The sequence below is a fragment of the Nematolebias whitei genome, chromosome 7, assembly GCF_014905685.2.
Source record: "Nematolebias whitei isolate Nwh7 chromosome 7, NemWhi1, whole genome shotgun sequence".
In the NCBI taxonomy this organism is placed as follows: domain Eukaryota; kingdom Metazoa; phylum Chordata; class Actinopteri; order Cyprinodontiformes; family Rivulidae; genus Nematolebias; species Nematolebias whitei.
The window spans coordinates 33,631,375-33,658,036 of record NC_056504.1 but is presented as its reverse complement, the minus strand read 5'-3'; the positions used below and the strand labels follow the sequence as shown (position 1 = coordinate 33,658,036).

At 37.9% G+C, this 26,662-nt stretch overlaps 1 protein-coding gene across 1 annotated transcript in view; it reads right to left on the bottom strand.

Moving 5' to 3' along the window:
* col2a1b (collagen, type II, alpha 1b) overlaps positions 1-26,662 on the bottom strand; it is a 54,450-nt gene that overhangs the window by 320 nt on the left and 27,468 nt on the right. Inside the window, exons 19-47 of the mRNA XM_037679815.1 lie at positions 25,210-25,308; positions 23,930-23,983; positions 23,616-23,714; positions 23,362-23,415; positions 22,853-22,906; positions 22,400-22,453; positions 21,960-22,013; positions 21,580-21,624; positions 21,386-21,484; positions 18,544-18,651; positions 18,356-18,409; positions 18,203-18,256; positions 18,006-18,059; positions 17,193-17,246; positions 12,171-12,278; positions 11,724-11,777; positions 11,518-11,571; positions 10,900-11,061; positions 9,619-9,726; positions 5,917-6,024; positions 5,602-5,655; positions 3,994-4,101; positions 3,554-3,607; positions 3,345-3,452; positions 3,176-3,229; positions 2,845-2,952; positions 2,313-2,601; positions 1,855-2,042; positions 1,494-1,736 (exon numbers count right to left, since the gene is read on the bottom strand). Coding sequence (XP_037535743.1) covers positions 1,494-1,736; positions 1,855-2,042; positions 2,313-2,601; positions 2,845-2,952; positions 3,176-3,229; positions 3,345-3,452; positions 3,554-3,607; positions 3,994-4,101; positions 5,602-5,655; positions 5,917-6,024; positions 9,619-9,726; positions 10,900-11,061; positions 11,518-11,571; positions 11,724-11,777; positions 12,171-12,278; positions 17,193-17,246; positions 18,006-18,059; positions 18,203-18,256; positions 18,356-18,409; positions 18,544-18,651; positions 21,386-21,484; positions 21,580-21,624; positions 21,960-22,013; positions 22,400-22,453; positions 22,853-22,906; positions 23,362-23,415; positions 23,616-23,714; positions 23,930-23,983; positions 25,210-25,308 — 2,736 coding nt within the window. The remainder of the gene's footprint in view (positions 1-1,493; positions 1,737-1,854; positions 2,043-2,312; positions 2,602-2,844; positions 2,953-3,175; positions 3,230-3,344; positions 3,453-3,553; positions 3,608-3,993; positions 4,102-5,601; positions 5,656-5,916; positions 6,025-9,618; positions 9,727-10,899; positions 11,062-11,517; positions 11,572-11,723; positions 11,778-12,170; positions 12,279-17,192; positions 17,247-18,005; positions 18,060-18,202; positions 18,257-18,355; positions 18,410-18,543; positions 18,652-21,385; positions 21,485-21,579; positions 21,625-21,959; positions 22,014-22,399; positions 22,454-22,852; positions 22,907-23,361; positions 23,416-23,615; positions 23,715-23,929; positions 23,984-25,209; positions 25,309-26,662) is intronic.

The window sequence follows — 26,662 nt, the reverse complement described above, 5'->3', positions numbered from 1 at the left end:
GCTGAATGCTTATTGCTGAAGAACCTGCTAAAAAACAGCTGAAATTAGATGAAATATGCTAAAATGTAGCTGACATGGAAGAACAAGCCTAAGTTAGTAGAAGGAAGAAGAAAGTAAACATGTTTGCTGAATTAAGTTTAAGCAAGCTGAAACTAGTACAAAAAGTAAGAAATTATCTGAAAAAAGCAGTAATTGGCAAAAAAGAAGCTGAAAAGTAGCTAAAAATAGGAGAAAGAAGCTTAAATTTGCAGAATCAAGCTGAAAAAGCACAAGTTTGCCCCATCAGGCTGAAAGAAGCAGAAATGAGCACAAATCATCTGAAAGAAGCAAAAAAAAAAAAAAAAAAAAAAAAAAAAAAAACAGCTGAACAGTAGCTAAAAAAGCAGGAAGAGGCTAAAATTACCAGAATCAGGCAGAAAGAGCACAAGTTTGTCGAATTAGGCAGAACGAAATGAGCACCAAAATGTGAAAGTTATGTGGAAAAAAACTGCAATTTACCAAACAACAAACAAACAACAAAACAAACAGCTGAATAGTAGCTAAAAAGGCAGAACGATGCTTAAATTACCAGAAACAAGGAGAAAGAGCACAACTGTGCCCAATTCAGCCCAATGAAGCAGAAATTAGCACAAAAAAGTGGAAGTTATCTGAAACAAGCAGTAATGAGCAAAAAACCAAACAGCTGAACAGTAGCTAAAAAGCAGGAAAAAAGCTTAAATTACCAGAATGAAGTAAAGAGAACAATTTTTTGCTGAAGTAGGCTCTAAAAAGCTGAAATTAGTGCAAAAAAAATGTGGAATTAGCTGAAAAAGCTCAAATTAGCATAAAACAGCTAAATTGTAGCTGAAATAGCAGAAACAGTTTAAGCTTGCAGAAATACGCTGAAAAGAGCTTAACAAGCTGAAATTAGCAGAAAGAAGTTAGAAGAAGCACAGACATTTTGTAGTTAGCAGAAAGAATCTGAAAGGAGCACAAAAACAGCTGAAAAAAACAGCTGAAATTAGCTGAAAGTAGCATTTTTTTTAAATTGCACAAGGAAGCTGAAAGAAGCCACAAAATGTGAAAGGAGCAGTAAAATGTTGTAAACAGATCTAAAGAAATTAAGGGTTTAAAATGAGCTCAATTCATTTTATATGAGAGAAAAATGGCAGAAAATGCTAAATATTTCAAAAAGCTAAAGTTGCACCAACACCAAAAGTAGCATTGTTCTGAAACAGCTGAATGTTTTGATATGATCTGTTGAAATAGTACAAAAATTGTGGCACGAGATAGATGCAAAAAAATTTACAGAATAGTCTTAAGTAACTGGAAGTTGGAATAATAATATCAACAGGATCACAATAGTGTGAATTCTTAATAAGCATTTAAAAACATTTGAATGCTTAAGAAGTGAATGCTTAATAAAGAATGCTTGACAAGCATTCACACATGATCAGATATGAAAAAAAGCCCCATTTAAACTATTACATGTGTGTGTGTGTAGTATTGCCTACCGAGCATCCGTCCTCCATGACGCTGTAGGTGAAGCGGCTGTTGCCCTCGGCTCTGATCTCCACGTCGTTGGAGCCCTGCAGCAGCACGGCCTTCTTCAGGTTGCCAGTTGAAGCGTCCATGTAGGCCACGCTGTTCTTGCAGTGGTAAGTGAGATTTTGTGACGCCTCTGTGGACAAAAGTCTCAGGAACGTCATCTGAATGGCAGCAGTGTTGGGCGCCAGGCTGTCGTCACCATAACTGAACTGTAATCGATGGAAAACAAAAACGTGGTTAAAACTTTTTTCACAAGTGTTGAGCCTTTTCAGATCTTTAAATGGAAGCAAGATTTAATTGTTTTTATTTGTTTTTGCGCTGACTCACTTGGAATCCTCCATTCATTGTCTCGCCAAACCAGACGTGTTTGCGGTCTTTGCTCTTGCTGGACCACCAGTTCTTGCGAGGGACTTTGGCAGGTTTGGGGTAGACGCAGGACTCTCCTGTCTCCATGTTGCAGAAGACCTTGATTGCATCTACAGTGCAGCCCTGATTAGGATCAATCCAGTACTCGCCTACAAACAGAGAGAGAAAAAAACAAAACAAAATCAAACACATGACATTGTTCCTTCAAATGACTCTCCACAGCTGTTTGAAGAGAGGATGGTTCCTATTAACACACTGTTTTATTACTTTAAAAATACCCCCCCCCCCACCACCAAACCAAACATTTTCAGACAAGGTAAACTAGGTTTGAATTGCTTCCTAAAACTCAAAATCTCAGTCTAGCACATCTGCTTCATTATCTCACCCCAATTCAACCAATTTCTCCCTCTGTCACTCACCGCTCTTCCAGTCAGGGTGGCACAGCTTCAGGTCTCTGCAGGTGCGAGCGGGGTTCTTCTTGGATCCCTCCGGGCTACGGATGTTTTCAATCTGGTTGTTGAGAGTTTTGAGCGTGGCGTCAACCTCGGCGTCGTGCTGACGGAGATTTCCAGCAGCCTGGTCAGCCCTCATGTACCTGAGAGGATCGGGCGACTTCTCGGTTTGACCAAGACCAGCAAAGGCAGACATGTCAATACCAGGGCCGGGAGGACCGGGTGGACCAGGGGGTCCAGGGTTTCCAGGTGGACCCTGAGAGACAAAACAGAGAGCTCAGATTAGATGTGCATGGTTTTACAGCAAACCTTGTATTTATGGCGCTATTCATGGAAAGTCAAACTAATTTCCGCAGCCTTGATGACTCTCTTTATATTGAGCTTTGTGTCAAAGTGTTGTATAAATTACATCTCCAGCTATATTTTCTATAACAGACTAGCATCAGTTCTAGTCTGGTTTTAAAGGAGGATCATTTTAACAGTTCCCATAGGTACTCACAGCAGGGCCACTTTCTCCAGAGCGACCACGAGGTCCTGGAGGACCGATGGGTCCTGGCTGACCAAATGAACCATCCTTTCCACCAGGGCCAACAGGTCCAGGTGGGCCCTACAAAAAACAAACAAACAGAAAATAAAAGTGTCAAAGTGTACAAACAAAAATGAAATGTGTGGCTAAAAAATAAAGATAAAATCAAATTCTATGAGGTGACAAATTAAAAGAACACCACCCTGATGCTGAATGGCAATAAAAATGCATACTTTGGCTTGGTATTCCCATTATTATTATTATTTTAAGTACTGTTGAGTATTTTGATTCTCTTTGTACTCACTCTTTGTCCAGCAGGTCCAGCAGGTCCAGTAGCGCCCTGGTCTCCAGACTGACCCTAATGCAGAGAAAGCAAAGTGAACATCAGATATTGATGACACGGGGAAAAATACACTGAAACAATACAAGCCAAACCACTGGATTAGGAGATCTTAGTGAATCTGGTTTCTTACCGGGGGTCCAGGGAGACCCTGCAGTCCAGTAAAACCTCTGTGTCCTTTCTGTCCTCTCTCACCAGACTCTCCAGCCTCTCCCTTGTCACCACGAGGTCCTTGGGGTCCCTGAAAACAGATGGTAAAACATTTTGAATGACTATTGAGTGTCATTTTTATAGCTTGATGACAGCCAGACAATAGTTAAATTAATGTTAGTGTTCACGTACAGGCATTCCCCTGGCTCCAGCAGGACCTGGAGACCCAGCAGGTCCTTGTGCACCCTACGAAATAAGACGAAATAAGATTGTGGACTTTTCAACAGATTATCCACATACAGTATGACACATAGACTGTAAGAACTGCACATTTTAAAGTTAAATGAGGTTGAAATGGTAAACTTTTAATTAAAAATATGAATAAAAAGAGAAAAGAACAGAGAAAAGAAAAACAGTTTAATTTTCTCTGTAATAAAAAGCCTGTTAGAGATAAAACACTGGAGAAATCCTTCTCTCTATTTGTTATCAGGTCATATGCTAATTATCAGTGAGCATAAAATGTGTCTTATTTCAAGTGCCATAAACACTTTAATCTTTAGTGCATTTTAAACTTTTTGTATATTAGATACAGACTAAAAATGACATGCTTCCCAGTGTTAGTCGTTACTCACAGACTCTCCTCTGTCTCCCTGCTTGCCGGTGGGTCCCACTGGACCTGGAGCACCAGGAGCACCAGGAGCACCTGGAGCACCTGCAGGACCAGTGTTACCACGATCGCCCTGCAGAAAAAAGAGCACGACAAAGACAAAAGTGAATTTATATTTACCACAATCTTTGCTCTTTACATAGTGTGAGCACACATCAAAGTATGAAGCAGAAAGTCAGTTAATTGACGTTTTCTATTTAAGGCCATGTATTGCACATGTATGATTCAAATTCATCAATACGAAATGTATTTAATGTTCACAAGGGTCTGCGGCTACTAAAGGATTAAAACGTTAATTAATACTGGCAGCATTTAGCAAAAGAAACATAACTAAATGTGAATGCCCATGTGGCAGCACGGTGGCGCAACTGGTAGAGCTGCTGCCTCTCAGCGAGCAGGTCCCTGGTTCAAACCCCGGTCCAGGGGCCTTTTTGGGTGGAGTTTGCATGTTCTCTCCGTGCATGCGTGGGTTTTCTCCGGGTGCTCTGGTTTCCTCCCACAGTCCAAAAACATGCATGTTAGGCTGATTGGTAACTAAATTGTCCCTAGGTGTGAGTGAGAGAGTGAATGTTTGTTTGTCTCGTTTGTCTCTATGTGTCCCTGTGATGGACTTGAGACCCGTCCAGGGTGTACTCCGCCCCTCGCACAGTGATTGCTGGACATGGGCACCAGCGACCCCGGTGACCCAAAATGGAATAAGCGGGTAAAGATAATGGATGGATGGATGGTGAATGCCCGTTGATAGCATTGACATTTATTTCTCAGCATTGAACATTGTTTAAAACTGACACTGTTTGGAAATTTACTGGGAAACATTTCAGTTCTGCATATGAACCATATTCAATGGTGAATGGTCACAGATCAGCCAAAACATTATAACCACTGACAGGTCAACTGAGCCACACAGCTCATCTTGATATAACTCAGTGTTCTGCTCGAAAAACCTGGATATTATTTTAAACTTCAATTGCTTATATATATATATATATATGTTAATTTTCAGCTCAGTTGAAGTACAATCACACCCCCCACATGGCAGCAAATTGTTTCTTTACAGTAGCAGCGCCTCCATCCCTCCAGCAGGACAGCAACGTGCTGAGCCAAACATTGTAGAAAACACTTAATTCAATTCAGTTTATTTATATAGCACCAAGTCACACCAGGAGTCATCTCAGGGCAGTGAACAGAAACATCCATATACATAAAAAGTAAGTTAATAACATTATTTATCTGAGGAGCAGACTGCTTTGTGTTTAACTTCATCGCAGACTCTCATCTTGACTCAAAGAACAAAAAAACAGTTTTAAGTTTCTGTCAAACCTCTAAATCTCCCAGATACTGATCTTACTGGCTCTTATTGTATCTATGGGAACCAAGTCCAGCCCACAGATATACTGCCTCACAACTCACATCTTCAGGGCACCCTCAAGAGGTTCCCCCCCATGCTTTTACCAATCAGACTTATTTTAGAGAACAAAGAGGGATTTTTTCATTGCCAGCAGAGTCATAATTTTATGGCTGATCTGTGTACATCAGCTTCATATATCATGGTGGATTCGACGCTGTTTCTCACCTTGATTCCAGCAGCTCCATCTCTACCCGGAGGTCCGTCAGAGCCAGGGTTACCCTGTCAGACATCAGACAAACATAAAGCCTTTCTTGTATGCACCTGTACCTCGCCAGATGTCCTACTGAATAGAAATCAGCTGCATAATGAAGCCCGCTACAACCAAGCACATTAATAATTTGGTGTAAACACAATGAAAATGGATGTGTGATGCAAACCAGTATTTTAAGGGCCTGCTGTGGAACTGAAATTGGACTAGATGTAGCAGCTGCACAATAAAAAATACATGAATCACAATATATGTTTTAGTCATTTTCTGACCTCTCTGCCAAGTTCCCCTGCAGGTCCAGTGAGTCCAGGAGGTCCAACAGGTCCAGGGGGTCCACGGTCTCCAGCACCACCAGTAGCTCCTTGCTTGCCAGGTTCACCCTGAGGGGAAAGAAGAGAACTCATCATTAGATTTTGACAAAAAGACACAAATCCTACTTTGATTCGCATGCACTACCGCTTCAGGGGTTGTCCTGTATATTCACCATAAAATCCAGGTAAATGAAATTTGCTGACACATGTGGCTGTTTATAATCAGATGAAAAAAAAAAAATCAACAGGCCAAACAAAACAATCTGAATATTCAAAGTTATATATATATATATATATATATATATATATATATATATATATATATATATATATATATATACATATACCGCATTTTTCGGACTATAAGGCACACTTAAAATCCTTTAATGTTCTCAAAAATCGACAGTGAACCTTATAATCCAGTGTGCCTTATGTACTAGTTCTGGTTGTGCTTACTGACCTCGAATCAATTTTATGTGGTACAACTGAATAATGTTGAGAGTTACTGTGAAAGAGTTGAAAAAAGTTTGACTTATCTGATTGTTTTGTTTCGCTTAATGCACCTTATGTATGAAAACAGACCCGTTCATTGATATGACACCTTTTAATCCGGTGCGCCTTATAGTCTGAAAAATACATTATATATATTTTCTGAACACTAAAAGTATTTTATGTAAAAAAAAAAAAAAAAGTTCACATTTTTGGACAGTAAGTCCACATCTTAAAATCCAAGCTTTTAAACGCAAAGTATTTTAAATAATAACTTTAGTAAGTTTCTGTAACAGTTTGAATTTTGAATCTCTAATTTCTCTAAAAAAAACAAACAAACAAAAAAAACCTGATAAAAACCAGAACTGGTGAGTAGTTTGAAGTATCACTTCATGCTTTTGTCCCAGTAAACAGAAACTCTAGTAATCATCATTAGATACATATCTGCAGATACGTTGATCCACTTATATGATTAACTCCTGCTTGACCAAGCCAGATGATCAGCTTTTATTTAAACAATCACACTACTTTACACATTATTTATGCATATTAAATTTATACTTTAGGTTACTTGTATTTATGTCATGATTATATATTCTCAATGTAAATCAAAAACTAATTACACAAACTGAATTTACAATTTAGTAACCTTATTAAAATCTTATTCCTATGTGAGTTTACTTCCACTGCTCATTTCTTTCATCCATAATAAAGATGGTTTGGTGAATAACTGATGTTAAGGACATGCCCACTGACATGGTGTAAATAAGAAACGTGGTCATGTCACATATCAAGCAAGCAGAGGAAGCTGTTTTTAATTTTATTTTTTATACCATATTGTATTTTAACGTGAGATGTGTTTTGATTTTTGAATAAAAGGAGGACACAGCAGAATGTCAGTCTGGAGCATGTCTGCTAGTTGTCCACATTTACTTTACTGAGTGACAAAACAGAGCATTGTGCTTATACGGCAGGTTCATGTATATTTATTCTGAGCAGCAGCAGCAGGGCTGGTTGTGTTTTCACCGTCTGAATCTGCCTGTCCGCTTGTGTTTGTGTCACTCAGACAAAATGTGTTCAAAAAGACACACACACTCAGGCAGAAGCCACTGCAAATGAGTTTGGGAGTTGTTTTTTTATACGTCTGAACAGTTTCTGTCAGAAACAATCAGAACTCAAGGAGCGTTTGGTTAAATAAATCTGAGAGAAACATTTGTTTATAGCTCAAAGTGGAAATTTTGCTGAAACAATTACAATTATTATCCCCATTTTTATTTACTTTATTTTTACCACCTTTATATGATACAAGCAACATTTCTAATTTACATTTTGTTTGACAACGTTAGATAAAAACAAATATAGTGCAATGAAAGTGTATCTACAAAGCGCCATATTTTATGACTTGCAGTAGACAATTTCAGGATAAAAAAGCAGCAATACGATGCTATTTTTACCACAAAAATTGCCCTCCCCATCCCTTATAAATCAATTACTGTTCAAAAAATGTCAGCTAATCATATTTATGTCATCATACTTTTGTCTTGTACATTATCAAGTAGGGATGCACGATATTATCGGCATGGTATCGGTATCGGCCGATATTAGCATTTAAGTGAAATATCGGACATCAGCCATTCCATCAAAATAACTCACCGATATAAAAAACGTTGTTTTTATATGACAACCCAGTGACAAGGACGCCTGCAGCACCAGCACAACGTGATGATGTCACACGCGCCTACCTGATCTGATCATGACGGAGAGGAAGAAGTCAAAATATCCACGGTGTGGAAGCCTTTTTTTTTGGTTGAGGATATTGGAATACGAAGATTTTTGGACTACATTAATCCTCGCTACATTGTCCCCAGTCAGAGATATTTTTTCAATGTAGCCTTACCCGAGTTACAAGCCGTCATTTACGACGTCATTGAGAAGTTAATGGACGATAGCACTTGGGTGATTTTTACAACACATATTTGGACATCAAGTGTTAGCCCCGTTAGCATGATTAAGTCTTACGACACAATGGATAGACAAAAACTTTGAACTTAAAAAGGCTGTCCTTCATGCACTGGAGTGCAGAGGATCCCACACTGCAGCTATAGGAACCTGGAACAAGCCTCCACAAGTGAGACAGCATCACAGGTGACTAATGCTAATAAATAACATTTAACACTTTCCATTTAATATAAGTAAAAGTGCTTTATGGCTGTTACTGAATACATGCCACCAGCTCTTACAACTGCTGCACATTTTTTGTAGCAAATAAGCCTAAATAAGAGGGCTATGTTCTGACAAGTGGAAGTATAGAAAAATATCGGTATCGGCCAAATAAGTTTTAACATATTGGCATATCGGATATCGGCCAAAAATCCAATGTCGTGCATCTCTGTCCAGACACCAATTAAACAAGATACAGTCACAAAACATAACCCATGTGCAGCACAAAGTAACGTGAGGGCTAAGTTTGAATGTGTTCAATCAAATTTCTAAACATTCTCAGTTTTGTACAGTTGCTGTAGTATCTGGGTTTTGTAGTTCTGAGTTCTGTTTTTGTGTTTTTAGTCTGTTCTCTCTGATCCTGCTGGGTTTTTTTCTCTCACAGTTGTTTCTAGATTCTTAATTATCTTGATTATCATAGCTGTGCTGCTGATTATCCATGCTGCTGATCTCATGCTGCTGATCTCGTGCTGCTGATTTATTTCATGCTGCTGTGTTCATTCATACTCACCTGCTCATGCAGACTCATGTTGGTGCTGCTGTTGTTCGGCATATTGTTTTGCACTATTTGTGTTTAATATTTCTTAGTTTATATCTTAGATCCTTATTACAGTTTCTTTTCACAATTTATATTTTTGCTGTAGTTGGATGTAACTAGGACCCTGTGTACACAATTTCGTTCCACCTCATGTACCACATGTGATGTGAATGATAATAAAACCTACTTGAACTTGAACTTGAACAGAGTCTGTTGTTTATCACCATGTTTTTGAATAAAACATTTAATTAGAGGATGTCATAACAAGGTATTAGAATTTAGGACTGGGATATTTTTATATGATCTGTTAAAAATGAATCTGTTAATCAAATTATTTATCAATGAAGAGGGGGAAACTGACAAACTGGCCAATGAATTGGACTTGTTACATGAACAGACAACACAATGTTACTTACAGAAGGTCCAGGCAGACCAGGGAAGCCTCTTTCACCTCGCTGTCCAGGCAGACCAACAATACCGCGCTGACCAGCCAATCCCTGAGGACCTGAGGGACCTGGTGGACCCTGAGGGGGAAAGCAAACAGCAGAAAACCCAATTACCAGTACGGTAAGGTGATATTTATTTATTTGGACTATTTAGCACTTTAAAAGAAGCCACATACTTTTTGTTTTAACAATTGTAAAAATGAAACTGTGATATATTTTCTGTCACTTTCTGCACATTTTATTCCCAGTCGTGGTATCAGAATGAATTTCTCCATCAGCTTTCTGTTCTGCATCATCCTCACCTCATCTTGCTCTGTCAAAATGTCTCGCTGTTTCCTGAAACCGTGTTCACAATGAACACCTGACTCTAAGTGACGGCTTGGACACGCAGTAGGCAGACAAAGGCTCTTATGTGATAAAACAAGAGTCGAGACTTTATACACAGGATGAAATCTATAGGAAGAAGAAACACAGCAGCTGCCTTAGTGTTGGAGACGGTGATCCTCTGTGGCATGGGCTGTCATTATCCTGACAGGACTCGTCATGTATTTATGACTGGTGTGTGACTCTGAGTGGTGGGAGGGTAAAAGCCTGGAGTCCCATCATCAGACTGTCTCTGGGTTGTGTTGCTCAGCATCGTCATATGTCTTAGTCTGCTATTAGAGATGGATACTGACAGCTCTATGTCAATGGCTACTGGGTCCATTACTGCTAAAAATGACTCTCTAGGTTGAAATAAATACACTAAAGGGGCTATAAATATAAGATACAATAAATAAATAAAAATAAAAACATTCAACACACAGCATCTCTGGGTAAACACCAAAGTTCATGCTCAATAATCCAGGTCAAAATCCAACAATGTTCAGTCTGGTCATCTGGATGGTTTCTTTACTTTGCTGAGATATTTCGTCCTTCATCCAAAGGACTTCTTCAATCTGCCACCAAACAAACTAAGTTCCACAAACAACTCGCTCCCATAGTGGAAAAAAAACAAAACATTTTGCTGGTGATAAGATGCCCTCTCCTCCGTCAACACCTCTGAGGCAGACATGCCAAAGTGGTTCAAAACACCAAAGTTCATGCGCAGTAATCCAGGTAAAAAATAATAATAATCAAGGTCTTCATTTTTAAACAAACACCTGTATGCAATGGTTTATGGGTGTTTCAGAAACCAAATACTTTTAAGCTCAAGAAGGTCACAAAGTTTCAGATTATGTGAAAGCTCTCTGTGTTGGGTGCTTTACTCACAGGAGGACCATCCTCTCCAGCGTCTCCTTTCTCTCCAGGAGTTCCCGCAGAACCACGAAGCCCAGCGTCACCCTGTCTTCCTGGAGGTCCAGAATCTCCTCTTACACCTTTGGGTCCATCTTTACCAGGAGGCCCGGCAGGACCAGAAGGTCCAGGATTACCCTAATAAGCAGACACACATAAAAGTCATATAAAATGTTGAATTATTAGAAATATATAATATAAAAAAATATGTTTATTTTAAGTGGACTCAAAAAGAATATCAAAACAAGGGGGTGCATTTTTTTATCTTATGGCTCCAAATACTTCCTGACAACACATTTATTTACCTGCATCAGATTTTTGACATGCTGTCCTTCTTTTAGGTTAAATGGTAATATTCCAAACAGCATCCTGCTGTGTCATACAAATTGCTTTGGGAACGTGGGGGTGCAGACGTTGTGGGGTGAATGATTTACATTTTCTATAAATTGGGTGGCATTTAAAAAAAAAAAAACCATTGGCTGCAAACTAAACTATGTTTATTACAATGTTTGTTAGTTTTTTGATTCAAACATATGGAATAATGTTTTTAAGTGTCAACTCAATTGTATGGATGCAAGTGGACGCTGAACTTACATTGGGACCAGGAGGTCCAACTCGGCCAGCAGCTCCTGGGAAACCAGTAGCACCCTAACAGAGAAAAGATTAATTTAAGCAAAAACAAAATAATACTTTGCAAAACAGCGGATCCAAACAGCACCAGCCCAAAAGTAAAACAGTTTAGCAGCATCCAATAATTAAATGTGAGACACTTAATACAATAAAGGCAAAAGATCACTCACAGGAGGTCCCTGAGCACCACGAGCACCTTTAGGTCCAGAAACTCCTGTAGGACCCTGAAACAGCAAACATTCAGTGCATTACAACGTGACCTTTAGGTTTCTGGTTTATGTGTTTTTGAAGCTAATCTTTTATTCTGCCTTGTGCTGCACAATCAGTGACAAGCTCAGCTGTCACTGTGACCTGCTCTTAAATCCATAAATGTTCAACACGGACATAAAACGAAAGTTTCTACTGAACTGTACAAAAAAAACATGTTCTTTCTGCAGTGAAATGTCAATCATTTGATATATATATTATACAAAATGTCCTTTTCATTAAAACACAAACTGAACAGCACTTCTTTCATTTCATATATGCCATCCCTATCTGTGGTTAAGACACAACTAACAAAAACATTTAGTGTTTCGCAGCTTTGCTGCACAGATAAATACAACAATGACACTTACTGCAGGTCCAGGGGCACCAGATGGTCCTTGGGGTCCAGGGGCACCAGCATCTCCCTTCTGTCCAGACTCTCCCTGCTCTCCCTTGGTTCCAGGCTGACCATCAGCACCCTGAAAGAAAAACACAAACACGAGTTTTTACTGAGTTACATGTCTCAATTAGTTAAAACCTCCATGCGTGTACTGCTTTAGTGTTTCGACTTGATCATGTTAATAGAAAATAAAATTATTGATAATTTTCATCTTGAGCTTTGTACAGGTTAGTTTTTAAGGACTTGAAGGGATTTTTTTACAGCAGAGTTAAGTAGATAAATTCAAGAACTTCATTTAAAAATGTGTATATGTGTTTATTTTATTTTTATTTGACAGAGAACTTGACTGATATTTTGACTTCCAGTAAAACCAACTCAGGCTCCAGTAAAGCTGCTGCTGATTTCAGCGGCATGCGTGTTTGTTATCAGTCTGTGTCGTGACACGATGTGATGTTACAGTAAGTTGTGAACTGTATTTGTTTATATATTTACAGATGTTGTAGTGGTATCCACCTTGACACAAAATCTATAATTAATCATGGTGTAACCTGAAGGGAAAAAAGTCCAGACATCAATTTTGTTGTAAGAAACAAATTGATGAAACTCATTTGGAAGGATGTGGTTTATGAAAACCATCTGTTTGATATCTGTCTGGAGACCTTGGGAAATGAACTGAAGATGCTACGGTTTCTGACAGTCTACAAACTAATATGTTTCTACAATTATCCACCAAGGAAACATGACAGAATAATGAACTGATGGAAGTTTAAAACAGGGACAAATAAAGTTTAATTTCAAAGTGATGATTGATTTCTGCTAGATTTCTGTCATTTTGTGCTTCTTTTTAACAAAGTAAAACATATTTAAGCTGGCTCCTGATGTTTATATGAATAAACACATTCTTTGGGTTTTATGCTTTTCTTTTAAATGAAATGAACATTACATTGTTTCACTGTAAACTTCATGTGTTTTGGTACAATGATTATTGTTCATTCTTTTGAATGTTTTACTGTTCAAAACAAAATGTGCATGCTCGATGACGTTGCTCCAAGTTTCTTCTTTTTCTGTAGGTAAATTAAAAAAGCTAAGCTTAATCTGAAAGTTAAAAAAAAACACGAGAAATTGCATTTCCTGCAAAAAAAAAAAAATGCAGTGTGAATGCTTAATGTAGAAGAACTTGCTGAGAAACAGCTGAAATTAGATAAAACATTCTGAAGCGTAGCTGAAATGGAAGAACAAGACTAAATTAGCAGAAGAAAGCATAAGCAACACATATTTTCTGAATTAAGTTTTAAAAAAAAAAGCATAAATTAGCACAAAAATTAGGAAATTAGCTAAAAAGCTGAAATTAGCACACACACACAAAAAAGCTGAAAAGTAGCTGAATAGGCAGAAAAAACATTAAACTACCAGAAGGAAGTGGAAAGAGCTGAAATGAGCTTAAAAATGTGGAATTAGCTGAAAAAGCCACAAGCATCAAAAGAGCTGAATGGTGGCAGAAAGAGCAGAAAAAGCTGAAACTAGCAGAAAAAAGCTGAATAAAGCATAACAAGCGGAAATTAGCATAAAGAAGTTAATTAGTAATTAACATGAAAAACTTGATTTTATCTGAAAACAGCAAAAAAAAAAAAAAAAAGCTAAAAATGCTAAAAAGCTGGCTGAAAAAGGTAAAACAAGCTTAAATTGCAGAAGAAAGCAGAAAGAACATGTTTGTCCAATTATCCTGAAAGAAACAAAAGTGGAAATTATCTGGAAAATGTTGAAATTAGCTAAAATAATCACCTGAAAAGTAGCTGAAAGAGCAGAAAGAAGCTTAAGTTACCAGAAGAAAGTGGAGAGAGCACATTTTTGCTGAATTAGGCTGAAAAAAGTTTAAATTTATGCAAAAAAATGTGGAATTAGACAAAAAAGCTAAAATTAGCATAAAAACAGTTAAATAGTAGCTGGAATAGCAGAATAAGTCGAAACTTGCATAAATAAGATGAAAGGAGCATAACAAGCTGAAATTAGCAGAAATACATTAAAAGAAGCACAAAAATGTTGTAGTCAGCAGAAAGGACCCAAAAGGATCACAAAACAGCTGAAAGTAGCTGAAAGAGTAAATTTGCACAAGGAAGCTGAACCAGAACAAAATGTGAAAGGAGCAGTGAAAGGTTGTAAACAGATCTAAAGATTTGAAGGATGGAAAATGAGCTCAGTTCATGAGAAAAAAAAAAAAAGGCAAAAAAGGCTAAATATTTCAAACAGCTAAAGTTGCACCAATAGTTGTAGCACCCTTCTCCTGAACGAGCTAGATGTTTTATGATTTGTTTAAACAGTACAAAAATTGTGGAACGAGAAAGATGCTGAAAAACGTAAGGACGAAAAATGCATCACAATAGTGTGAATGCTTCATAAACATTCACACAAATATACAAAATGATTTCATGTAAGCTGTTCCTTGTTTGAAATTATACGTGTTATCGGTGGTGCATTAAAACAACTCACATCCACTTAAAGTTATTTCTTTGAATTTAAAATTTTCACTCAGTTTGAACTTATACTTTAACAAATTCAATACCATAGTGATCATAAAGCTGAATATTTTAATATTTTCTTCTAATATCTCTGCAGGAGTTCTGTGAGTAATGTTCATTTTGTACTCAATACTTTAACTACAAATACTGAATTGAATACTACACCATTTTTAAAAAGTTGGAAAAAGGCTCAATAAAACAAGATCTTTAGTGAATCATTTGAACAGTGATTTTGACCAGAAATAGAACAAAAAATAATTTAAATGTCAGCTTTTCATAATAGCAAAACTAATTGTTTTGAGTTTCTACCAGCAACACATATCAAAACAGCAGTGAGCCGAACTAAGAAATGATAAGAAATGACAAAGAAACGTTTAGCCCTTGGTGAAAACTGCATGGACAAAAACTGAGCGTCTTATCTACAGCACATAAAATCATCAAAAGGGTGAAATTATATGGAAAACTCGAGCACAACGACCGACACGGTGAGCGGAAAATCTTTACTGAATCTCTGTCATCTAACAGAGCCCAGCCTGAAATGTAAAACAAAGTAAGTTCTGCAGAACAAATCAGTGCATGAACACTTCTGAATAAAGATGCTTTGCTGCTGCCGTGCAAGTTTAAGACAAACAGGACAACGCTGTGCAAAAGTTTCGAGTCACCCCTCATCTCTTCAGATCTTCATCCAAGAATCCTTTCTTGTAATCTTTTCTAGTGGTCATGATCCAGGTTTTCTGAAGATCTTTCAACTTTTCTTTGGATTTTGTTTACTTTTCAAAAATTTTTTGGGCCAGTTCAAAATTCTTTAGGATATTATGTATCTTTGGAAATAAACTGTCAGTCCAAAATAAGCCATTTTTCTTGTAAGAAGGTATAAATGATGAATGAACCATGATCCCCCAAACCCTGATGGACAAACTATTACTAGGACTAAGCCCCTCCATTTGCAAGTGGGTACTAGACTTCTTAACACACAGACCACAGTCAATGAGGATCCACAACTTCTCCTCCTCCACCATAACCCTCAGCACTGGCTCTCCTCAGGGATATGTGTTGAGCCATCTCCTGTTTACTCTGCTCACGTATGATTGTGCAGCCAGCTACCCATCCAGGCTGTCATATTATAAAGTTTGCAGATGATACAGGTTGGATGCATCACAAACAATGAAGAGTTCAGCTAAAGGCAAGAGGTGGAACACCTGGAGAGCTGGTGCAAAGAGAATAACCTTCATATCAATGTGAAAAAGACAAAGGAGATAATTGTGGACTTCAGAAGGAACTAACACACCTACATCCCCCTGAACATAAGAGGATCTGTGATGGAAGTGGTCTCCAACTACAAGTACTTGGGTGTACACATGAATGACAACATCAGCTGGAGCAACAACGCCACCAGCCTGATCAAGAAAGCTCATCAGAGACTCTACTTCCTCAAGCGGCTGAGACGAGCTGGTCTGGGAAGCTCAGTCCTCACCTCCTTCTACAGGTGTGCAGTGGAGAGCATCCTGTGCTCGAGCATCAACGTGTGGCATGGAGGCTGCACAGCTACAGAAAGAAAAGCTTTGCAGAGAGTGGTGAATGCTGCACAGAAGTCTGTTGGAGTCAGTCTCCCCTCCATCACAGACATTTACACCTCCAGATGCAGGAAGTACGCCACCTGCATCATGAAGGACCCCACTCACCCAGCACACACACTTTTTGCCCCGCTCCCCTCAGGAAGGAGGTTGAGGAGCATTAAGTGTAGAACCACTAGACTCAGGAAGATCTTCTACCCTGAGGCTGTTAGACTCACAAATCTCTAACCAGAATAATCCCTGTGAAAAATTACATCATGCTGCTGCTGATCTGTTTCAATGTCACTGCTGATCTGTTTCATGTTGAGGTGTTCATGGGTACTCATCTGCTCACACAGACTCATTCTTATGTTCGTGCTGCTGTTCGACATAATGTTTTTATGCTATTAGTGCTTAGTGTATTTTTAGTTGATGTTTTTCTTAGTTCATATCTTAAATGGTATCATTGTTTTTCTTTTACATTTTATTGTTGGATGTAACTGGGACCCTGTGTACATAATTTCGTTCCACCCCATGTACCACATGTTGTGCGAACGACAATAAAGAATCTCTGACTCTGATAAATGATGTAAGTGACTTACAAATCTGAAATATTTTAATTTTTAACAGTTTTAGAGATTTTAGGAAATAAGAGGTTTCTTCACTGGTGTGGCCTTGATTATTTTTATACTGCTTCATATATAAAAAATGCTTTTAGTGTTTGTCACTTGTAACATTTTAAATATTGTCTAAACACTTTTTTTCATGGATAAATAAAGTAACACATTTTTTTAGATTACTTAAGTATTTATTATTTATGACTGGACTAAAACTAGCTTTAATTTATCTGCTTTATCAATCAGCAGAAACACAATGTATCACATTTTATTGCTGTTTTAAGTTTTCTTTTTTAGTCAAACTTACAGGAGGTCCAGCAAACCCAGCAGGTCCAGGAGGTCCAGTCTCTCCTCTGTCACCCTGGAGGTTAAATAGAGCAAATTAAACAGCGTTTAGGTTAAATGATAAACATATAAATTCAATTCAGAAAACATCTGCTTTATTCAACCATCACTTTCAAAATGTCTCTGTAAGAACTGATTAATTAGAAAGAAAAAATATTTTGAAGTATTTCATACCTTTTTTTATTACGCTGTAAACGTCAAAATATAAGGATTGTTATCTTAAGATACAAATGGTTTGTCCTTATTGTTGCACCTCAGTGTACAAACTTTAGGTTTGTGTTTTTGTTCCTACTTGTCTGTATCTGTGCACGAGCAATGCTGCAATGGTAAAAATGTACTTTATTCAATATGTACCACTATGCACACTTACAGACATCACCATGGATGTTTTAGGGACACGAGGAAGTTGGAGTACTCTAAATAAAACCCACCCAGGTGTAGAGAGAGCACAATATCCACTCAGGAAGACTTCAACAAAGACCTGAACCTTGTTCATTTTGAGGCAATGACACAAATCACCACACCACCATACCTCCGCCCGCACACCCTTTAGATTTATTAAAGGTACAGTTAAGAACTTTAGTTGTCAGAAATAATCTTCTAACTTTACATTTAATTAAGTTACATAGTTTGTGCATGAAGACCAGTTGTGCATTTTACCAAGTACTATTTTTATAAGCATGGTATGAGATGCTCATTTTTTAAAATATTGTACAAAATATTAATGTTTTTTTGGTTAAATGAAAGTTACTTAAACAATAAAACATCAGCTTACAGGAGCACCGCGAACACCAGCAGCTCCAGAAGGTCCAGTAGGCCCAGATTCTCCCTACAAGAAGCACAGAGCCATCAGCAATGATAAATGTCAAGTTAAAAATAGCATTTTTATATGCAGTCGGTGACATTCTTGCACTTAAGTATTGACAGATTGTAGTTAGGATGCAATTTCCAGAGAAAAGGAACAACGCTCACCTTCTCACCGTTTGGACCAGAAGGTCCAGGAGGACCGATGGGACCAGTGAGACCCTACATTAAAATTCAAAATTTGCAATAATTAAACATTTTGAACAAAAAAATTGTCTGTATTGTTTCTCATAAAATCTAAAATAAGAGGCTGTCACGCACTCTGCCACCATCTTTGCCGGGAGCACCTTCAGGCCCCTTCTCTCCAACGTCACCCTGCACAGATTAACCAAAAGAAAACAATCACTTACAGAGAATATGTGTGAAACTGGAGCATATTTTTTAAAAATTCTGCATATTTAATATACACATATTCATTAAAAAAAAACCTCTGTTCCATCATAGCTTACTCTGTCTCCTTTGGGTCCTGGAATGCCAGCACCTCCTCTCTCTCCAGGCATACCCTGCAGGCCCGGGGGCCCCTGAGCTCCTGCAGCACCAGCAGGTCCAATGGCTCCCTGTTACAGAAATAAGAGACACTTTAGTGCAACTGTAGCAGAGAGTTGTGACATGAACTAAAACAAATATAAGATTATTAGGTAATGAATGAATGTATGTGTTGGTGCAGGTGCTGACACATGATTTTTGAAGTGATAATTTTACATGTTCTGACCCAAATATGGCTTTTGCTAAGAACTTGTGTTTGTTTTTTAAATAAATGCCAAATAAAAATGGGGACACCTCACAGCTTTGACACAACTGAAGAAACAAAAGAGAGCCCTAATCTTGGTCATGGCATGTTGCCTTCAAGGTCATCAAAACACGAATTATTAACCTTTATTTAACCAGGCAAATCCCATTGAGATCACAGATCTCTTTTGCAAGGGAGGTCTGGGCCTGAAGGCAGCCTAACATGCATGTTTTAGGTTTGAGGGAGGAAACCGGAGAAAAGCCACACAAGCACGAGAAGAACATGCAAACGTCACACAGAAAGACCCCAGGCCCAACCGGGAATTGAACCAAGGACCTTTTTGCTGTGAGGCAACAGTGCTAACCACTGAGCTATCGTGCTGCCAGAAAGAAAATATAGGAAGAGTTTTTAATTATACAAAACAAAAAAAGAAAACGGACTATTCATTAATTAGTCTTGGAAACAAAAGCATTATTTCATAAAGGCGCACCTTTAAGTCTGTGTAAGGCAAAGACAAGAAACTTTTATCAGACCATGATCTGTTCTACAGATCAAAGCCAAGACAATGAAAGCAAATGCAGACTTTGATTTTTTTAAAGTGGCTCCACCAGACCCACTCCATGAAAGACTTGTCATCAGTGCTTTCTGCTGCAGCCTGAGACGCACAAACACAGCAACACGCATCTGCATCCTCTCTTCAGTCATCACGGCGAACAGCAGGGCTCACACAACAATCAGTTTGGGGCTGCTGCTTCTTTGAAACTGCTGTTTATTCTAACTCAAAGGGCCAGATGATTGATGTGCGAAGCTGTGAGGCTTGTGCAGCAAATGATTCTGTTTTAACACCAACCTACAGACTGTCTGCTTGCCCTCCCACCCCCACACACTCAGGCCCCATCACATACATGCTGGCTCTAATCCTCATCCTCTCCATCCACTCTTGTTTGACCTAACAGTGGGGAAAAAATCTATAAAGTGGGATTAAAATCTGAGCTGATAAACTAAAATGTGAATCGTCATTGCTTTTAGCTCTTCCTTTGCTCTCTGTGAGGACAAACTGCCGTGGACAAGGAAGTGAAGGACTTGACTAAAAATATATCGAGCTATTGATCGCAATGTAAAATAAGAGGATTTTTCTTAAACATAAAGGTTTTATTAGATTAAACTGTAAGATTTGAATACAGAAAGGGCTTCTGGATGGTATAGATTTTGGAAAACATGAGGTGAGGAATTGAAGTGACACATTGTGCAAAAGTCTAGATGCAAACACAAACTGCGTCATATTTTCATGTTTTAAACCTTATATTCAAAGGATCCAGACTTTCTTGAAATCCTGTAAAGTGGTTTTGGGCAATAATTTTTCAGGCTTTCAGGAGACATTCCAATGTTTTCTTTGGCATTTGGATGCTTTTGCTTCTTTTTAGTCCAGTAGTTGACCACTTAACTCTGACCGACGAATCATTCAGGCATAAAAAGCCCTCTCAACTCAAAGAATGAACTCATTGAGCAACTTTAGCAAAAAATTAAGTTTAAATCAAATCTTTTAGAATTTTGTTCTCAAGCATCTGGTCCCGACGAGTAAATTTGTTCCAATTTCTGCAGATAAATCTATGAAAAATACTACATATACTAACGTTTGTCACATAAAATGACATTTTAGCAACACCAAGCTGATTTTCTAAAAGCTAATAGCTGAAAACTCAATTTATTGAATTCTTTTTTCTTAAAGAGACACTTTTCAGGTACTGTTCATCTGCTTTAGTAATATTTGTCTCCACTTTTACCCCCACTTGTCCATTTTCCTAATTTTTTTATGCATTCACTGCACACTATGTTGAATGGCCTAATACTAAAGTTGGACAATAATGATATATATATATATATATATATATATATATATATATATATATATATAAAACAGGCAAAGTCCAAAGAAACACTTTAAAAGGCCTTCAGAAAGACTGAAAAATAGTTATTAAGATCACTTTAAAATTTTACAAGAAAGTATAGCTTTTTAAAAATAAAACAAAAAGAATTTAGGAGAATTTAGACCTGTTGTCACACCTGAACTTTAAACCTTGAGGTAAAGAAAAAATTCAGGTCAAGTCAGAAAATCAAGCAGAAGTTCATAAATCAGAAATACAATTTCTGCTTTGTTCTTCTGTTAATCATTTAGACCCAATAACTCTAATTTGGGAATTGCTGCCGCTGAGCCACCCCTGAGGTAATTCCCTCTTATGTGATGAAATGTTCCTCATCAGGAGGACCAAGCTGCTGTTTCATGGCCCAGATGTAATACAGACGTCCATGAGCCGATCTCTCGCTAATAATTCAAAGCAAAAGATTTAGTGGTTTATATCCTAAATGGTGTTTTTTCCTCACCACTTCAAGTTTATAATAAATAAATAAATATCTGCACCAGTCAACTTCCAGATCCCAGAGGTAATTATCAGCCAGTCGTGTGTGTGCTGTTGCATTCAAAGAAACTTATTTTCCAGTGAGTAACCTTCATGGAACAGCGTTTATTAATTTGATCACTGTCCTCCGGTTGCTGGACTCACTTTGGGTCCATCGGTTCCAGGAGTTCCAGGCAGGCCTCTGGGTCCCTGCAGACCTTGAGGGCCAGCAGCTCCTCTCTCTCCAGGGAAACCACGCTCTCCCTGGAAAAAAAAAAAAGAAAAAGGTCACAGCAATAATTAACAGCGTATATAATCCTCAGCAGACCAGAATTTAGCTAAACCAACTGCAAACTTACTCTGGGTCCAGTTGCACCAGCAGGTCCACCCTCTCCAGGAACACCCTTAGAAGACAAGCGAAGGGGAAAAGTTAGAACAGTTTTCAATTAAACAAATTAAATTATCTTATGGCATTTAACAAATGTGTTTGTTTCACACTTTTGAACATCAACAAAGTCTAATTCAGTCGGCAGAAAAGCTCAAATGCCTAAAAGGGATCATCTTTTATTTTTTCCTTTTCTTTTTAGTTTGATAATACGAACATGTAAAAGTGTTTCTGTCTTTAGAGCTCATTATGCAGCACTTTAAAACGACTTTGTAATAAGCAGTGAAAACATTAACATTGGGACTTTTTCTATTGGCGTGAGCTACGGTTCTTCATTAAAAGAAGTGCACCAACCTGGTCTCCAGGCTTGCCTCCTTCTCCAGGAGGTCCAGGAGGTCCAGGAAGACCCTGCACACAGGAGAGAAGAAGAAACAGTCAGCACTAATTATAATAGTAAACACAAAGATGTAGATTTACATCTTCAAAAATCAACATTACGGTTAAATATAAAAATCACGCTTTGGTTTTTTGTCGCAACACAAGCATCTCTAGGAACTCTCAGTGGATTGCTCGTGCTATAAAGTGTTCACAAAAATATCCTTTGAAAACTGACTTTAACCACCGATTTTATCAGAAAACCTGGCACAAATTAAAAAGCACTCAGAGGACTTCTGAGTAAAACTGAGTAAAATTCATATTTGTACAAATATTTAAATTGCAGAAAGTTGTTGATTTCAAAATAAGAGTTTTTTTTAATCAGTCATTTCAGCCATTTAAGGTATAGACAGACTCACCTGGAAGCCTGATGGACCAGGTTGTCCCACCTCTCCTCTCTCCCCAGCAGGACCCTGAACAGATAATCCACATCCCATTATCATCACGTTTCATCAGCAAGACAATGAATGCATAATCATAGATACAATGGTAGGAAATGATTAGAACTTTTTAAAAACAACACAGCTCTTAAATCATTAACCATGACTAATTTGTCATCTATTTTTTATGTTAAACCGACTTTTTCAGTGCTCTGAGACACAAACTCAAACAGGAAGAAGGTCGTTGAGTCTGGCATCCAATCTCATAATATCAAGACACGAGCGTTCTTTTTCACCTCAGACAGAGCTATTGTAAAGACCGTCTGGGAAATTGAGATACTGTAGGGGTGGATCTAAGTGCAGACTTAGCAAAAGAGATAAAATCAGCATTGAAGCTATAGAGAGTCGGAGCAGGAAGATGGAGATACTTACAGCAGGGCCAGGGGGTCCAGCGGAGCCGGTTTCTCCATCTTTGCCAGGCAGACCCTGAGGAGCAGGGACAGATAAAAATCAGGACCAAAGGTGATGCTATTAGCTTCACAAACATATCAGGGCTACGATGGGGCTGTTCAACACAACCTCCAGTATGTGGCTGAACTAACGTGTAGCCACAACTAAACGTGTCACAGCTTCAAAGTTTTAAATGACTCACTTTGATGATTTTGAAGCTGCAGGGTTTAAAACAGTAAATATTTTTCTCAAGTTATATTTGAGTTCCAAACACCAGAGAACATAAAGTTTAAATATTATTAATGTTTTAGATTGATTTTATATGTTTTGCTGTAAAAAAATTGACAAGAAGCAGGTAAGAAGGCAATATATTAGAGAAATTATAGATTACACTTTAAAATAAGCTCATGATAATCATATCATTTATGACTACAACTCAATTTGAATCTGCTTGGATGGTGTGTGTTACACTCAACTAATAAAATACTTACTCTTAGACCAGGAGCTCCAGCCAGTCCTTTCTCACCTGACTTGCCAGGCAGGCCCTAATAAAAGAGACACAATGCACTTGTCACTGATGCATGGTGCACATTACATAAAATAAAGGTGCTTAAAAGCATGGCAGAAAGTATTGACCAGGTGTATTATCATTTATTCATGATAGAGTTTCATCATGGACAGATACGATATCAAATAGCAGAACTGTCTTGATACAAAGAATGCGTTAAGCTTCATGAGAACTCACAGATGCTCCTTTGGGTCCAGGAAATCCCATGACACCAGGCTGTCCACGGGCTCCCTGGGGGCCTGGGGGGCCTGGACGGCCATCCTCACCAGGAGCTCCCTGATGAAAGCAGATCAGCTCAGTTACAAACTCCAGAATCACAGCAGCTCATATAAATGTGCATGTATCATGATAAATGCTGTGCACTCTTAATTTACTCTAGAACTGGGTCTAATGGTTTGGAGTGGCTGTGATCCAAAGGTAAAGTGAAGGGGGAAAAAAGCCTAAACTGACATTGGCAGTATAAATTGTTATGCCATAAAAAGAGCACCTACAGAGGGTCCAACTTTGCCCTGAGGTCCAGCGTCTCCAGGACGACCCGTCAGGCCCTGACAGAGAACAGAAAGAGAACAGAACCCTGTGAGAACCAGCTGATCACTCAATCCATGAAAACATGTTCTGACAAGAGGGAGAGTAGAACATGCGGTGCTGTGTAAAACCATTTGCACCTCTGAATATCAGTGTAACAGGCACCAACATCTGATGGAAATGACTAAAAACAGACTCGTGAATGAGTCCATTGAACACAAATTATAACAAGCAGTTGTGCAATGTAAAACTAAATGCATTTAATACAGATGCTGTTCAGTAACAATGTAAAATCCCTGCAAATTTTAGGGATTTCACACATAAAAGGTGGATTAATCTCGTCCAGAAGCTGCACAGAGCTGCAAAAATTGTGATATCGTTTTTTTTTTTTTTTTGGAGAAATGTTTAGATTCGCCAACTTCACCTGTTTAGTCTGTTTAGATCCTGTAAAGGTTCACACATAAAAAAAAAAAATAAAAAAAAAATCTGTGAAGCCTTTTTAAATTGAACGAGTTGCATGAGATATAAAACCTGCCTCAGGTTGATGTCACCAGATTCTACCTCAACTGGGTCAAAAACAAGTTTGAACATGTGGAAATAGTCAAAAAATTCACATTGAATTAACTTGTATCAATAAAAGACGTAAGTTTCAACCAGCTTTGAATTTCATGTACAAAAGATCTCTAAATTGGGCTGAGGTGACTTTTTAAGCTTTTAAACAGTCATGCTTATATAACTTTAATGGTCTGAAAAGTAAAAATGGAAGTAAAAGGGAGTATTTGATGTTGCTGGGGATCAGGCTTGTTTATAGTCGTACATCATTTGCCGCTCAGAGACGTGTGGATCAGGGGAAGGTGCAGAAAACGAGCAGCAAAAACTGATGAGATGCTGTCTGACATAATTAGTTCATCTGAACAGCACATGATGCAGCACATCCTAAATATTTAGAAACTGAAAAGTGTAGTTTTAAAGTGGCCAGCGATAAAATTAGGTGGTTCAGCAACTCATTTCATGCAAATGACTTTGATAAAATACTGCTCTGTTTGTAGAAATGTGTCCATAATTCTTCAAAATATGGACTGGAAGGAAAGAAACTCAGCCAAATAATGCTGTGTGAAAAAATGACATAAGCTTAAATAATTAACATTGAGTCATAACTGAAAGAGTGGATGATATTTCTCTATGTGTGGTATTAATAACAGCAGAACAGGATCTCCTTGTTGTTCTGAGTGTAATAGAAACTTACTCTGGCTCCAGGAAGACCAGACTCTCCAGGACGGCCGGGGTCTCCAGTGGCACCTTTGGGACCACTGGCTCCTGAGGGTCCGCGCTCACCGGGGGCTCCCTGAGTAAAGAAATAAAAATAATATCGCAAAGGGTCAATTGCTGACTCAGTGACGGTTTTCTCACCCAAAGGAACCCATTTTAAAAAATGTGCAGGAGTTTCATTGACCTGCTGGAGATGAGAAGATTAAATTCTGACAGATTCATTTTGTTTAAAATGAAGCTGTCCGTGGAAAGATAAAGTTAAATGAGATGCTGGCCCCTGTGATTTGGGGCAAGTAGGTCAGTGCATGGCTGTGAGCTGTGCTGCCACCAGGTGTTCAGACAGCACAGCTCCACCACTGCTGAAAATGATGTTTTAAGTAAAAATCATAGAAAATAAGAGTCCTGGCAATTTATGCCTTCTACAAAAAAATAAAATAAAATATGGTTTAATGAATTAGTAAATAGCAGCTGATTTGAGCTCTGAATAACTGAGGAGAATGGACTCCTTGCACACACTTCTAACCCCGTTATTTATTTAACCCGCTTGGTGCAATCTAATTTGATTTGAGATTTATAATGAGTGTGTAATGTGAAAAAATACATTTGAAAATGTCTACAGGGACACCTGAGTAAATTAAATGATTCAATTCAATTCAGTTCAGTTTATTTACATATATAGCGTCGTATCACAACAAAGTTGTCTCAGGACACTTTACAGGAACATCCACATACATAGAAAAGCCAATTAGTAAAGTTCTCTATGTAAGGAAGCCAGCAGACATGTTGAATCTTCACTTTGTTGCAGTCTCCCATCCTGAGCAAGCACAATGGCAACAGTGGGAAGGAAAAACTCCCTTTAAAAAGGAAGAAACCTCCAAGTAAGTCAGTAATATTTATTTATTTTACTACAGTGCAATTTGGAATAAAATTCAAGTCCTAAAACATATTGTACAAATAAGAGGATAAATCTTCCAATCCATTTTACATTCCAAGTGAAAAATCTTTGGTTTATATAGATTAATTAAAGTTCCAGTTATATTGAGTAAAATAAGAAAAAAAATTCAGTACAATTCACATTTGGTTGGATTCAAAGTTTTTAAGAGATGAAAATGTTAAGCTGTTTAGTAAGAAATGTGGGCTTTTAGAAGCTGTTAATTCAGATTTCAACTATGTAAAAATATTAGTTTTGTATTTATATTTAGTAGAGTCAGGCATGACCAGACAGGTTGTTGTTTAATAATTAGTTATAATCATTTTGGTTTCTGTCCACTCTAGTTTATTCTAGACTCTAGTATCTTGACACTAAAAATGACCTTATGGAAATTCAAACATGTCCACATTCATTCTTAAAACAACAGATTTAGTAAAGTTGTACAAGTTGTTTTTATTATTTCACTTTATTATTTTAGGCTATTAATGTGTAACTTGTA